Source organism: Sebastes umbrosus, chromosome 6, assembly GCF_015220745.1.
Source record: "Sebastes umbrosus isolate fSebUmb1 chromosome 6, fSebUmb1.pri, whole genome shotgun sequence".
In the NCBI taxonomy this organism is placed as follows: Eukaryota; Metazoa; Chordata; class Actinopteri; order Perciformes; family Sebastidae; genus Sebastes; species Sebastes umbrosus.
Window position 1 is genome coordinate 10,286,644 of NC_051274.1, and position 15,844 is coordinate 10,302,487.

At 40.2% G+C, this 15,844-nt stretch overlaps 2 protein-coding genes across 2 annotated transcripts in view; both read right to left on the reverse strand.

Annotated features, from left to right (window-relative positions):
* Positions 1–851: 851 nt before the first annotated feature.
* Positions 852–5,506, reverse strand: dpm1 (dolichyl-phosphate mannosyltransferase subunit 1, catalytic). Its single transcript, XM_037773108.1, has 9 exons — positions 5,325–5,506; positions 4,243–4,342; positions 3,457–3,490; positions 3,295–3,371; positions 2,664–2,689; positions 2,407–2,502; positions 2,198–2,266; positions 1,984–2,098; positions 852–1,289 (listed from the first exon to the last, which is right to left on the reverse strand). The coding sequence occupies exons 1-9, from the start codon at positions 5,453–5,455 to the stop codon at positions 1,185–1,187; spliced, it is 753 nt and encodes a 250-aa protein (XP_037629036.1). The 5' UTR covers positions 5,456–5,506; the 3' UTR covers positions 852–1,184.
* A 1,985-nt stretch (positions 5,507–7,491) lies between these two features.
* Positions 7,492–15,844, reverse strand: part of LOC119489427 (collagen alpha-1(XX) chain) — a 42,028-nt gene continuing 33,675 nt past the window's right edge. Inside the window, exons 28-42 of the mRNA XM_037771826.1 lie at positions 15,477–15,635; positions 15,285–15,362; positions 13,675–13,761; positions 13,537–13,590; positions 13,293–13,388; positions 13,102–13,155; positions 12,960–13,013; positions 12,798–12,851; positions 11,698–11,769; positions 10,046–10,081; positions 9,827–9,893; positions 9,523–9,711; positions 9,251–9,328; positions 8,979–9,140; positions 7,492–8,391 (exon numbers count right to left, since the gene is read on the reverse strand). Coding sequence (XP_037627754.1) covers positions 8,363–8,391; positions 8,979–9,140; positions 9,251–9,328; positions 9,523–9,711; positions 9,827–9,893; positions 10,046–10,081; positions 11,698–11,769; positions 12,798–12,851; positions 12,960–13,013; positions 13,102–13,155; positions 13,293–13,388; positions 13,537–13,590; positions 13,675–13,761; positions 15,285–15,362; positions 15,477–15,635 — 1,269 coding nt within the window. The 3' untranslated portion in view covers positions 7,492–8,362. The remainder of the gene's footprint in view (positions 8,392–8,978; positions 9,141–9,250; positions 9,329–9,522; positions 9,712–9,826; positions 9,894–10,045; positions 10,082–11,697; positions 11,770–12,797; positions 12,852–12,959; positions 13,014–13,101; positions 13,156–13,292; positions 13,389–13,536; positions 13,591–13,674; positions 13,762–15,284; positions 15,363–15,476; positions 15,636–15,844) is intronic.

Here is a 15,844-nt window from a genome sequence, read left to right on the forward strand (position 1 = left end):
ACACAACACAATAGGTCTGGAGCTGTCAGGGCCCCCTGGAGGTCTGGGGCCCACTTGGTAATCCAGCCCTGCACATCCACCACACTTTCATTAGTGAAAGGATAAAAAGTAGGATGTTAAATGTCTTTATTACACAGCTGTGTTGAATACTCGATACTGATTGGTCAATCACGGGCGTTCTGCGGTCTGAAATTTCTTTATAACAGACCGTTGCTATGGGCGCAGATCAGATGTCAGACTCTGGCGGACTGTTTTTTGTGTCAAAATATTGATTTCTTCAGTAAGTAGCCGTGTAATAGGCGGGATAATGTACAGCAGGCGGTCATTGTTGTGAAAAAATCCCAAGATACTTTCACAACAATGACTGGCTCGCTGTCCATTACCCCTTACTTGCCGATATTTCCATTAGTGTATGTGAGAGAGATGTACAAGCTGCTACCTGTTGACTGCTACTGTGTACTACACCATGTGCTGGTGAAGAGATGTGGTTGTAAGCTCACAAAGAAGATAGTAAGTGAACATTGAGTCACATTCTTTTTTTGTGTCAAACTACTGTTTCCAAGGTCAAGAATGAACTTTTGTGTTCAACTAAACATCTTCCTTTGTGGTTGTGTAAGCCGTCATGGTAGTGGTAGACATGATCAGAATCCTCCAGGATGGTCTGGGTCCTCCATCCACGTGGTTTTCACTGAATGCTCCTGCAGGTTAGAGTCTCTGGAGGGCATGTTGGTCCCTTGCACTTGTTTCAGGTTTGATCAATGAGTATCAATAAGAGCAGCTGGTCGCTCTCCATAACCAATCGGAGGTTTTGACTCATTGTGAAATAAAGATAACAATCAGAAAAAAACAGAGCCAATAATACAAACGGTTTAATGTTATACAAACAATCAGAGGTGGACTTAAACCCATCTGACAGCCGTGTTAGAGTAGAGTTCAGTCAGCTGTCTGGAATAGGAATGATGGGACACTATGAGCACTAAGTTCCTTCAGTAACGACTTCTGGGCGACTCCTGACAGAGAATTACTTTATATTGTCTGCTAACAGGGGAGAGAGATGTCTCCGTTGTCGTCATGTCACTGTCTGCTTTTTCTCCCATTAACATTCTGATACAACTACTGTATTAAAGACAGAGACTTAAAGGAACTATATGACTGTGGGATGTCGAAACTGATGGCATCACTGATCATGTCGTGGCGAAGAGTGTGACCAGTCCTTTCGCAAATGACACAATCTCGTTCCCTCCAAGTTTGGATTCTCCATAAACTCGATCCACAAAGGAAATGGGTACCTGTTGTTGGGAGGAAGAAAAAGAAGAAGAAGAGAGAATTGGTTTTCAGTTCACTTCCCAGATCATGGATGCAAGGTCATAACGCCTGCTTCTGATTCAGAGGTTAAGGGGAAAGTTAAGATAAAACTTAATGATATTTCTGGGCAGATTCTCTGTTTTTGCACTACTTATAGTTGTGTTAAAAATCATATTGAAAGCCTCAACACAGTTTAAAACCCAGGTTCAGAGGTGATAAACATTTATCTTATTAATGAAAACAACAAAAAAAGAAGGGTGATTTAACAGATTTTTTTCATCTAGACACCATTAGAGCAGCTCTTTCTGACTAGACTTGGCCACACAAATCTGAAACTGGCAGTCTATGATATCTTCCAGATTTGATAAATCTAAGTATAGTGGTTTTTAAAATAGACTAATATGGTCTGGATGCAGAAAAGCAGTGAAATAGGCCTTACACACTGTTAAACCTCTTACTGGGATTCATGACACTTTTTCACATCTATAAGTGGGGGTAGAAAAGGGGACTCTAGAGAAGTATCATCATTTAAGTTTCCTCCAAATCAGAGGCCAACTTCAGAGTCATTACAGGGTCCACATTATGGAAAAAATTAGTAGAACTAATAAACTATGAGTAATATTTTTCCCAGAAAAAAAACACATAAATATATGAATGAATGAATTAGGGCCTCCTCACTTCTCCGATTGTGTAGTTGAGCTGTCTGGCGCGGACGATCATCTCCATCTGAAAGACGTAGCCTTTGGACACGCACCGCTCCATCAGACTCTCCAACACCACCTTCTTATACAGCCTGATCAGTGAGAATAAACAGGAGGACTGTGAGGAAATGCATCCCCCATACACGTTGAAAAGTCAGTGGCACTTATTTCACAACACTCGCATCACGTACCTGAAGCTGCCTGTGAGGTCTGAAGCACCGGGTCTCAGCAACACTTGAGTCAAGAAGTTGGCTCCCCGACTGTGAACGAGAGACGGAGACAGAAGACAGAAGACAGAAAAGAAAATCAAACCTCAGCCTCTTGTCTGTTGTAATCAGGCTCAGTGCTAGACAGGTGAGTGGAAACTGAAGACAGTGCTCTGTTGTTGACTTGAAGCTACCTGATGAGTTTCCTGCGCAGGTCCCAGCCGTATACGCCCCCGTTCCCTTGGTAACGAGTACCAGACACCAGGTCGTAGTTACCTTCCTTCTGCTTTCTGTCAAACAAGACCAAACGGCACAAGTTCTCTTCCAACTGTCATTTGTAGCACAGTAGCTACATATTATTGTTTACGTATTCAGAAAGTCATTTTGTGTATGTAAATTAAAATATAGTCACATGATAGGAGGGAAATGGAAATAATTTAGTTATACTTACTCAATAAATTCTGGGATGAATTTGGGCTGAAGTTAAAAAGACGACAGAGAATAATCAAATAACGTTCTGTCCAAAATTAAATCACTCACAGAACCTGTTATATGTCACATAATATTGCAATTAATATGATGATAGAGAGGAGAGAGTTGACAAAGAAAATAGATCAGGTAAACTCACGTCTCCGATCCAAATACTACCTCAAATTCAGGAATCAGTTATAGAATTAACTAGTGCTAAAATGATCAGTTGATTAATCAATTAGTCATTTGAATTAGTCGGCAACATCTTTGATTATCATTTATCATCAATTTTTAATCAAAATATCCATGTCTGGCTCCAGCTGCTCGAACCTGAGGATTTGCTTCTTTGTCTTGTGGGACAGTAACATGTCAGTATATTTAGGTTTTAGACTGTTGTTCAGACAAAACAAGCAACTTGAAGACAGCATGTTGGGCTTTAGGAAATTGTGATTGTGAGAAATTGTAGATAGTAGATGTAGATTTTTCACTATATTGTGACATTTTATAAAAAAGTAACTAGCAGACTAATCAATAATGAAAGTAATCGTTAGCCCTACTAGAATCAGCTTTGTGTGTTCATGTAAACACATAATGAAACAAACTCCACTCACATGATGGGAAAGATCTGCGTCCATGATGATGATGAAGTTCCCAGTAGCATGCTTCATGCCGTGGATGTAGGCAGTGCCTTTGAAAGGAAACAGGAGCTCATCAGTAGTTGGCAAAGGTTACTAGAACAAATACACCAATTGTTTCCACTGTTTTGAACTTACCAAGGCCCAATTTTGACGCTCTTGGTCGTAGAAGCTGAAACACAGAAAAGAGAAATTAGAGTCTGCATAAAGATCCCATGCACCATTAATTTAACTTACTAGAACCAACGGTTACTAACGGGTAGAGAGGCGTGCTAGATAGTTAAACACATTGAAAGATACTTAAACAATCAGGTCTCTATGAAGATGTTACAGCATGTTAATCAATTCTAATACTTTATATTGTTTGGGTCTTCTCAAAGGAGGCGTCTGCTAAGCAGTGGTGGAATGTAACTAAGTACATTTACTCAAGTACTGTAAGTTAGTACAGTTATGAGGTACTTGTACTTAACTTGAGTATTTACATTTTATGTTACTTTATGCTTTTACTCCACTCCATTTTGATAGCAAATATTGTACTTTTTACTCCACTACATTTATTCGACAACTTTAGTTACTAGTTACTTTGCATATTCAGATTATTTATATATATATATTTTTTATACAACTAATACATTATGATGTATTATCACAGGCTGAGTAACCCAGCAGCATATAAAGTACTTACAATGAGCTCCACCTTTACCAGCTGCAACATTAAAGTGATGTACAAATGCATCACTAATTATAATTCAATAATATATTATATACCATTCTGAAATGGGCCATTCTGCTAATGAGTGCTTTTACTTGTGATACTTTAAGTATATGTTGATGTTTTATACTTTTACATAAGTAGGACTTTGGACGCACCCAGCTCCATCACTCTGAGGGCGAGAATCAGATTAGTACCGATTCATAACTTACTATCTTGTCCTCTCCGTATATTTTCTGCAGCTGCTCTCCCACCTCCAGTGTCCCATCTGGGCTTCCGTCGTCAATGACGATTATCTCGTAGTTATATCCACTGTAAAAAATACCAACACATTAAAGGTCACATATCGTGCTCATTTTCAGGTTCATACTTGTATTTTGGGATTCAAATAGAACATGTTTACATGCTGTAATGTTAAAAAAAAACGTTATTTTCCTCATACTGTCAGCCTGAATATACCTAGTATTTACCCTCCGCTTTCACTATGCAATTCTGTCCACTGTACACGATCTTGGAGAAATTAAAGGTCCCATATCGTGCTCATCTTCAGGTTCATACTTGTATTTTGGGTTTCTACTAGAACATGTTTACAAGCTTTAATGTTCAAACAACACATTATTTTTCTCATAGTGTCTGTCTGAATATACCTGTATTCACGCTCTGTCTGAAACGCTCCGTTTTAGTGCATTTCAACGGAATTGCGTTGCTAGGCAACAGTTTGGGTCCATGTGTACTTCCTGTCAGCTGATGACATTCACATACACTGCAACAGGAAATAAACTGGGACACATTTAGAATGTTTACGTTTAAAACCGCGTAATGGTCTAAATATTGTATATTTGTGACATCACAAATGGACAGAAATCCTAACGGCTTGTTTCAAATGCACAATTTCTGAATACGAGCTGTGTGTGTTTCTCCATATATTGAGGGTTTTGATAGTTTAACAGTATTTATAAGGCACTTAAACCTGATTTAAAATATAAAAGACATGAAAATCTCACTTTTTTACAATATGGGACCTTTAAACTGAAGGTTATGATTTGGTTCCATCTCTAACTTTAACACAGACACACACACACAGTTGACGAGTAAATTAAGCACTACATTGCACACGTGAGGTAGAGTAAGCTAGTTAGTTAGCTTGACAATAACCCGTTTCTACTGTAGACACAGTAACTCTTGGAAGTCAACGTTAAGAGCATCAAGTCGAGCTCTGGTTTAGTGACAGCTCATCACTGACCACAGCTAACATTAGCCAGCACAGCACTAACGTTATCCCGGACTAACTCACCTTTCAGCGAAGTATTTGACCAGCAGCCAGACTATCAGAGGAAGGTTCTCCCTCTCGTTGTAGGTCGGTAACAGTATTGAGTATTTGTCCTCACTATCCCGGTTAGGGGGCGAAGTTTTTCGGCTTGCCATGGCGACGTCAACCCGAGCTAACACACACACTGCGTGAAGGTAGAACAAGAGCACCACAACATCCTGTTTAGTATTTTCAAAATAAATTGGTGTAACTATTCTGTAATGCAAATACAGTGGATGTTTCACTTGAAGGTCCCATATCGTGCTCATTTTCAGTTTCATAGTTGTATTTTGTGTTTCTACTAGAACATGTTTACATGCTGTAATGTTAAAAAAAAACTTCATTTTCCTCATACTGTCGGTCTGAATATGCCTGTATTCACCCTCTGTCTGAAACGCTCCGTTTTAGCGCATTTCAACGGAATTGCAACGGAATTGCGTTGCTAGGCAACAGTTTGGGTCCATGTTTACTTCCTGTCAGCTGATGTTATTTTCATACACTGCAACAGGAAATAAACTGGGACACATTTAGAATGTATATGTTTAAAACCGTGTAATGGTCTAAATATTGTGTATTTGTGACATCACAAATGGACAGAAATCCTAGCGGCTTGTTTCAAACGCACAATTTCTGAATACGGGCTGTGTGTATTTCTCCGTATATTGAGCGTTTTGATAGTTATGATAGTATTATATAGCACTTAAACCTGCTTTATGATATAAAAGACATGAAAATCTCACTTTTTACAATATGGGACCTTTAATTAAATTTTTTTTCAAATAGCCATATTCAGTCTGTTTACATCATCTGTACTGAAACACCATGGAGTACATACACATAGCATAGTTTATGGAGGACCACAAGAGTCACAGAAATAGTAATGAAGCATTTAATTGATTAATAAGATAAGATATTCCTTAAGATAAGATATTCCTTTATTAGTCCCACAGTGGGGAAATTTGCAATTGCAATTATAATTGTAATTGTACAATACAAATAGGCAATATTAAACTTGTTTGCAAATTTATTTATTGAACTATGAATAAATGGATTAAATTATAAAGTAATGAATTATTTGACATTTTAATGGGCAATAAAAAGAAGAATTATAAAAATAATTTACAAATGAAATATTATTCCATTAATACATAATTTACAAAAACACCACAAAACAGTCATTCAGTACATCATTTAAAAGCACATTAATGAATTCAGAAATAAATAATGGAATTTAAAAATCTATTTGAAAATACAGTTTACAAAGAGAAATAAATGACTGGATTCACAAATTAAATCAAGAATACAGGTTTTAATCAGGCATTTAAAAAGGCAACTTATTTTCCCATGTGCCATTGCATTGCAAATTTTCATTGGCATACATTTATTTTTAAATGATGTACTTATTGACTGTTTTATGGTGTTTTATTTAAAATTTGAACTGAATTTATTTTTATAATTCTTCTTTTATTGCCCATTAAAATGTCAAATAATGAATTACTTTGTAATTTAGTCCATTTATTCATAGCTAAATAAATACTTTTATAAACAAATATATTAATGCTTATTTTTATTGTACAATTAGTTATGAAATGATTAAACGCTTTATAACTATTTACGTGGCTCTTGTGGTCCTCCATAATAGTTAGGCCGTTGCTCAGTGATGTCCTCACAAGCTCATTACAGCTGACTTTGTTTGAACTGTACGTTATCTTAGTAAATATGCTCCATTCATTTTAGGGCAGTGAATAAACAAGGTTGCCATTATTTTGAAAAATAAATTAACATTTCTGACAAAACCGGAAACTTGACGAAGCCGCTGGCTTCCGGTTGGAAACGTTGGAACTTCCATTGTGCTCTTCAAAATAGACACCACTGGAAACAATTCTGTCTTCACCGAGGTTCCGACAAAGGACTATATTACATTATTGTGGTTATTGATTCCTGCTAGCTCATGTATTTATGTATTTATGTATTTACTCTGTCCTCCAGAGGGAGGCTGGAGGACAGTTAGTCTCAGAGCAGCAGCTCTTGGACATTTTAGCAGAAGACAAGCTTGCTGTCATAGTCCTCCTGCAGGAATATCATTTCACTACACTGAACTATCTTGTCCCTCAGTGTGGTCAAGGCATTTTGGAAGAAACACTTCATTAGACACATATTAATGGAATTTTATTAACAAGATAAAAACATCACTCTCTCACTCTCTCACTCTCTCGCTCACTCACTCACTCTCTCTCTCACTCACTCTCTCATTCACTCTCTCATTCACTGACTCACTCACTCTCTCACTCTCCCACTCACTCACATCATGTAATTATCACCCAAACCCCGTTGAAACCAGAAAATGTAAACATGAATTTTCAATATGAATAGTTGCAGTATAAAATATCATACATGAATAACTGTGTTCAGTAAATATAATAAACAATATACAAATTATCATACACATGACAACAGACATTCTCACAGTATCATTTATACCATGGAACAAAAAGAAGCTTTTACACCATGGATTATGCATTTTCATTATCCTTGAGGCAGTTAAGGTTAGAATGGCTAATGAAATATGTAGAAATGTAACACAGACGGCTAAACTACCTGCCATTGATACAGTGCATGAATACATAAACATAATAATAGAAGGTTTCAGTGCGAATATGGTGTATAAAACAGCACTTGACTGATCCCAATGATCCTTTATGATGCTATCTGTTCATCTACTCTATATCAGAAAGCTTCCTACTTACTCATCCAGAGTTCATTTCTCAGACACGTTTTTAATGTCAGAGAACATCGTAACAAGAGGACCGAGAGACGTCCTTCCTGTATTGTTTCCTTTTCTCACACATGATGAAGCTTGTGAAGCTTCTTCATCAGTCAGTGGCAAGTTCAACACACCAAACCTCTTCAGTGGTGCTTTTTTTAGCTCCACTCCCAGTCTGGCATTCAGCTCCAAAGGAACCACAGTCCTTTCAAACAGACGGCAGTCACCTAACCGTTGCTGCCTGCTTGTTAAAATCCATTCAAGGCTGGTAGCCATAATACGGGTCATCTGGGGGAAGAGAGCACACACAAAAAGAGTCAACACGTAAGGCCACGGTCACACTGGAGCATTTAGCAGCTAAAGAGCCAGACAGAACCAAAAACAGAGTCAATAGTGGACACAAACATACACTCCAGTGAATGCTAATGTTGCTCTGTGTCTGATGGATTTGTAACTAAGCGACGGTTTGCTAACATGTTCAACTTTGTAACACAGTTTATAAGGTCAATGTTGCATTTACAGCTTGTTGCTTTGCCCCAAAGTGGTAAAAATAAATCTATTGGCTGCCTGTAAGGTAGAAAAATGAGATAGTAAATGTAAAGTTAAATGGTTTGTTATAGAAAAAGGACGCCTTAGGTAGATGTTGAGTAATTTACCCTTATAGAGATATAACAAGACTTGTGAAATTCTTTACTGTTACAGAACTATAATGCATTCCAGTTTCTTCATAGAAGACTTCATTAATCTGGGACTCAGTGTGATTTGCCTCCGGTAGACCTGGATCATCATCATCATCATCATCATCATCATCATCATCATCATCATCATCATATCTTAACATTACCAGGCTGTGTGTCTCTTTCCTGGTAGCTAACCTGTTTGCTGGGGAGCTCTGTGGCAGCCTCCACTGCTGTCACACACTCCCGGTGGTCCAATCTCGCCTGGCTGTCCAGGTGGTCCGCTGATCCCTGGGGGACCTGGCTTACCGTCATCTCCTTTGTCACCTGGACTTCCCAGCTTGGACTCACCTAGAGGACCTGCAGATGCACATAACACACAATGCACATGCATCATAACCACACATTAGTACAGGGCTGTGTACTATTTTAAATATGATATATGAGATACATGACTCATAGAGAGGTACCTGCAAATCCTTTGACCCCCGTGGGACCCTCGACATTGGTCCCCCCATCACCTTTCCCCCCTGGCAGACCTCGCCTTCCTGTAGAGAAGGAAGAGAGTCAAATGCGTATAGTAATAATTATATCACAATGGACCCTAAAAATCAGACAAAGGTGGCAAATTCATCATTAATAAATGCTCAGACTTCTGTTTGCTTGACAAACGAGAGAATTTGGTTGAATTATTTTCATTTCAACAAACAAACATCAGCTATCCAGTGTGACGGAGTCTCACCCTGTTCTCCTGGATATCCACCCCTGCCAAGTCTCCCCCTCGAGCCGACACGCCCCTGGGTGCCCCTGGAGCCTGGGGGGCCCTTGGGCCCTGGTATACCGGGTTCCCCGGGGGGCCCCACCGGCTCCTCAATAGGAGCTGGCTTACGACTTATCTCGTTAATGAACATGTCAAGCTTCAACACCTCCTCTGAAAAACACACACCACTCTGGATAAAGTACGAGCAGGAGAAGATGTTTGCATCTGATGAGTGAGTTAATCATATATATATATATATATACTGTATATAATATGCAGTACTCACTATGCACTAGTTGCTCACAGGCCTGTGTGACCAGTTGGTAGATCATGGCCATAGACTGAGGTTCCCCCTGTTAAACATCAGCACATTCAAAAACCAGAACCAACGTATTATTATGAAATTTCACTTTTTTACATCCAGTAATAAGCAGTGGCCAAATGTGACCCACTTCAACGAGAAGACCTCTTTTAGAAGGATGTCAGTATTATATATATAACCTACCTTCTCTCCTCGCTCCCCTTTACCTCCTGGCAGACCCTGTGAAGCAACAGATACACCAGTATTAAGATTAACAACATCTCCAACCTCTTCACCCTTCCCACTCTCCTCATACACCGAGAGTGACCCATAGGACGTTGGTGTGTGTGTGAAAGAGGACAACATCTGATAACACACAATGTGATCCTTTTTCCATCAAGAGTCCAGCTTTAAAAGCACTCCTTGGTTCCAGGCCTCTGGCATAAAACCAAGTACCAGAGGCTTCAACGGGCATATTCTGGTGTCAACACTCGGTGTGGAACACGGTGTTGAACCAACAAACTAGTATTTTCCTGGAGGGTGCACTGAGTTTTTTTTTCCTCAACTGCACCGGTCTGGTATCCATGGTGACCTGCAGTGTGCCCCAGTGGGAGGAGAGACACAGAAGATGGTCATGGAAGATCCTGCAACATACGGCAATCCTGGTGCCAGGCATGAGTGCCGAGCAGTCTGCAGGCCGCCTGCTCAGAGCAGGTGGAGAGCTCAGTGCACTTTTGTTCCGTTATATTAACCTCTCTGCTCACGTGCACATCAGACTTGTCATTTTGATTAATTATTCTACAGTTCCAGTTCACAGACTTCCATGTAAATCAATTAAAAGCACCGTGATGAGCAACATGATGTGATAGAGATTGTTCAGGTTACAATGTGTAGTGATGTACAGTGTTATTTTAAAAATCCTTATTTATTTGTGGACCAGAACCAGAATCATTTTATCTTTGCACATAAAATAGTCAAATCAAACTGAATTAAACTTTAAAAATAATTTCAGAAATAAAAAAAATACAACATGCATTTCAAATTCCATGTTATGGCAGAATGGTAGAGTTTAACTGCAGGAGGTTATGGTATGGATGGAGATGACAAATAAAATTATACACTATTTACAAATGGAAAACATGGAGAACGTCAGATCTTCATCGTGTCCAGGCAGAAACGTGAGTTAAAGATTCATCTAGATTCATATTTGTAGCTCTGCAGGTGCATGCTTATTTTACTATGGTTTGGAGTTTAAATGATATTTATCACAACAGTCAGTATAACGTTGCGTGCTAGACATGTTTGATGTCATTTACAGTAATGGCATAAATAATAACAGTTCACGCTTAAATATATATCTGGCACGACTCACATGATATGTCCAAATTTGAGTATGGAAACGTCTGTTAAAAGAGGTCTAACATGACTCCCTGGACGCCGCCCTTTCGACACAGACCTTCGTCATCTCTTCTTCTCTTTTATGCTGCTCTGGCAGCCCGCATGGATGACTTTTCCCCCTGAACTGAAGAACTGGAGTAGAAACGTCTTCACCGAACCAGGCCGCCTGACACTGACCCAGATTCTCTCCCTCTCCCTCCTGTGTCAGCCCGACTCCTTCAGCTCACCCCTCCATGTGCTGCCATCAGTTCTCTCATTTATCTTTTACACGTGGTTATCCTTGTCAATATTCAGCGAGGCATCACATTTTGTGTTCAGTGTGTGTGTAAAGCTTTTCGTTGAAGTTCCCAAGAACTAGAAGTGTCTGGTAATATGACCCCTGGTCACTGTGGATTCTACATAACCACATGTGAAGACAGACATGGTTAATGACACTATCAGTCTCTCTCTGGTCTTACCGTAGGTCCCACAGGTCCCGAGAAGCCCCTGTCTCCTATAGGCCCTGGGTGTCCTGGCATTCCTTGGAAACCCTGTAAAATACAAATAGATGGATGGATGTGGAACAGCAGACAAACAATGAAGGAGGAGTTGTCCATTCCTGTATTAAACTGACAGTCTCCTTTAGGTTTGGACCACTCTGACGTTTCATACTGACATATAAAGCATGTGTGACCTGATCGGCTCTAATAAGCACACAATAATTCCCCTTTGTCACCTAAATATCCAGGACCACCACTTGAGCACCCCCCGTCTCCACAGGATGCTGACCTAGGCCTGTTGTGTTAACACCACATTTCTCAGTCACCACACGTTAAAATAACATTCATGTTTTCCTACGATAGTTTGTATAGTATCCCATATCGCCTGTGTGGATGTGTTTGAACAACATTTACACAGCCTCTCCAGCAGGAACTAAATACTCAAGTTCAATATAACGTTACGGTGGTGTTGGGGTATGTCAGGCAGGAAATAATGAATTCAGTGGTGATGCACACAGTACAGCTACATGGAGACACTGCAGGTCACAGAGATATTAAAACAACAACAACTGGGGTCAGAATACACAGGTCAGACCCATGGTCATTACTAAAGTGATGAACAATATATCCATTCTTAGAGCCTCACCAGCAGTGGTGCTAACTTTAAAGCTCATTGCTGTGTGGAACTACAGTAACATTTCTTCAAACGTGTTTATTACAGACCAAATCTGTAAATCTTGGGAACACACACTTGGTTCAGTAATGCTGGGTTTTGGCCTGATGGGGGTGCTAGAGGAAGGCTCAATATGTGTCCACAATGGACTGGGTTCATTCTCAGTAAATGTAATGTCTATCAGCCCATCAGATTTTGATATTATTTTGTGTGTCTTGGAGTAAATTGTGCCCTGATGGTGACACAAGACAAAAGGTCACCAGAAACATTAGGATTCATCCTCTGAGGACAACACATATCCACAGTAGATGTCATGGACATTAACATATTGTTGGTCACGGTGGCACCAAAGTCGGCAATGCTCAGATTCTACACATAGTGACTCTGAAATGAAATCCAGTCTTACCCTGGGTCCAGTGAGACCGGGTCCACCGATGTTCCCTTCAAGCCCCCTGATGCCCTGTGAACCACAGTGCAGAGAGATGAGAAGGAGAGAGGCTCTCTGCTGCTTCAGCTCAGCTGTGTGAAGAACTGATGTCATTTACTGTTCTGGGATCAAGCAGCTCACCTGAGGGCCTGGAACCCCCTGTTCTCCTATTGGACCTAGAGGTCCTGGTAAACCCTGCAGATGAGAGGCAGATGAATGGTTTCATTGACAACAACCCGGGGAAGAAGATTAAAAGTGTTTCTGTATTTCAGGTCTGACTCACCTGGCCTCCTGGTCGCCCAGGATCTCCCTTCTCCCCTCTTGCACCAGGTGGACCCTAAAAGGGAAAATATGAAAACACAAAACAAGTACATTTTATACAACGTACTAGATTCATAAGTCTTTAGTAAGATATGTACCATGTTTAATACCACAATGCACAAGTACGTATTTAAAGCAAAGAAGGGTACCCACCACTTTACCCTGCATCGCCATGCCTCGGGGTCCTGTGCTGCCCAGGGGTCCAAGACCTCCCTCTAATCCAGACTTTCCTGGAGGACCCACCTCCCCCTAAAACACAGAAGAACTGACTTGAAGACATCAATATGGAGGCATGCCTCTAACCAAAACATTTAAAATTTAAGGAAGAAAGAGCCCTGACCAATAAATACCATGCTATGCTCTAGTTTTCTGAATCTAAGAAATATTTTCATCTCACCTTGACACCTTGCTCTCCCTTCTCGCCTTTCTCACCACGAGGACCTGGCTTTCCCTGGAGAAAAAGAAAAATAATTAAAGTCCTTGTGTTATCAAACATTAATATTCTGGGTCTAACTGAGCTCTCGTGGTGACATACGGTTGGTCCAGAGGAACCAGAAGCTCCGGGGACGTCAGAGGAACAGGTACAGGTGTAGGCCGGGGCGGGACAGCTCTCCTCATCTCTCTGACACACACACACACACATGCAATAAAGACATTAAGACAGCTCTTGAAGCCGCAAGTACATTTACTATGTAAGGGATAATGAACAGCGAGCAAGACGCCTCTTGGCGTCGGGGTTTTGCATCATCCTGAAGGGGTTTATTTCACAACAATGACCGGCTCTCTGTACATTATCCTGCTTATTACACAGCTACTTACTTAAAAAATCAATAATTTGACACAGAAATGTTTCACCAGAGACCGAAATCAAAACTGCATCCATAGCAACGGTCTGTTATAAAGAAATAACAGACGTTGAATGCCGTGATTGACCAATCAGAATCGAGTACTGTAATAAGTTCTCTTAAAGTATCTCTTACGATTGTGAAACTACTGGGGAAAAAGAGATGATTGTGTGAGAGGGACTATAGGGTAAAGGCTAATATCTTAGGTAGGAGTTACAGTTTTCAGAGATATAATTAGTTTAAAAATATCGACGGTTGAATTTCAGACAGAGCTGAACAATGGAGACCAGCTCATTGTACTTCATGTCATCATTTACAGGACATAGCAGCATGGTGTGAGAACTCATGTCTTAACTTCTCTTCTTCCAGAGCTCAGCCCTCAAGAGAAGACAACGACTTAAATCTAGATATTACTGAGCAAAGCACTGAACAGGTCTCAGTGATCGAACATCTTGGCCATATTTCATAACGTTTGAGAAGCACGTTAACATGATGAACAGGGTGGCAAAAGAAAATTTGCATACATTTAGACTTATTATTATAGACTGCCGACCACTTCATGCTCTCTATGATCTTTTGACATCTTTTAACCAAGCCTCTTATGATGATTACAGTCCAGCACAGGAAGCCGATAAGATCACACCGTTGCTGTGTTCTTAAGATATTAAATACGTTAAGTTTTGATCATTTTATTAAATGAATTAAATCTTAAACTCATCTATAAATGCCTACATAACCAGGCTCCCTTTGTGGTTCCACTCAGAGCTTCAGGCTCAGTAACACATGGAGCATCCAACAGGAGATGGAAGGTCTCCTCACCCAAATCCTCATCATTTTAAACTCAAATTGGATCCTGACTGGGATCATTTAAACTGGATCCTGACTGGGATCATTTTAAACTGGATCCTGACTGGGATCATTTTAAACTGGATCCTGACTGGGATCATTTGGGGATCAATCGTGAAGTCATGAATGATCTGCTGCTTCTTGTTTTATGGTGTTTTATTATATCATAGTTTGTATTGTTCTGTCTGTAGTTTCTTGTCGAGTTTTGTACGTATTAATTTGTCGAGTTTGTGTTTTGTATGATCTCTTGTGTATTTGTTGTTGTGTTTAATGTACATTAAAAGTCCACCTAGAGATGCTGTGGTGTGTGCAGCACATCTTGTGTGTGGTTTATGCTAGAGACTTGTCCCTGTACAAATAAACATTAAATAAATACACGTTGGTTCAGCTCAACACATGCCTATACCCAGACAGAGCTGATTAAATGTAGATATAAATGGTAACATAGACTGACCTGTCCAGGCAGGTCACAGCATGTGTCCTCTAGAGCCCACGTGGTGTTACAGACGATCTCAAAGGACTGCAGCTGGAACTGGACACAATGAAGAACACGGGACACAACCAGGGTTTTATAATATATCTTCAGAGTGTGTCATTTATCGACAGGACAGATGGATTAAAATCAGATAAACAGAATAAAGAGTACCGGTGCTGATCCACTATTGGGCCCTCTGGTCTTCACCAGTTTGCCCAGCATCTCAAAGCCGTCGGTCGGTAGGTTGCCCAGAGGGCGGGCAGGCCTCTCGCCCACACGCTGGCAGTCCACAGACAGGGACACGCCCACCTGGCTGACAGACAGGTGAATCTGCCAATCACATATATTCATATTAGACCAGGTAGTCAGATTTACTAAGCCCCAAGACCTTTTTTTCAGATTCAGATTCAGATTCAGATTAAGACAACTTTATTGATCCCAAGAAGGACAATTCATGTCCAGCTTACCCCATCACAAACACACAGACAACATCCAAAATGTTATGTCAAGCACAGATCAGTAAAACTGACAAACAGAGG

What these genes read in the sequence shown, in the direction of transcription:
- dpm1 (XM_037773108.1), bottom strand. Translation starts at nt 5,455, where the DNA reads ATGGCAAGCCGAAAAACTTCGCCCCCTAACCGGGATAGTGAGGACAAA. An exon ending in TTCATCCCAGAATTTATTGA is followed by an intron (nt 2,503 to 2,663) that starts GTAAGTATAACT and finishes CTTGTTTGACAG; the next exon opens with AAAGCAGAAGGAAGGTAACT. An exon ending in TCAACTACACAATCGGAGAA is followed by an intron (nt 1,290 to 1,983) that starts GTGAGGAGGCCC and finishes TCCCAACAACAG; the next exon opens with GTACCCATTTCCTTTGTGGA.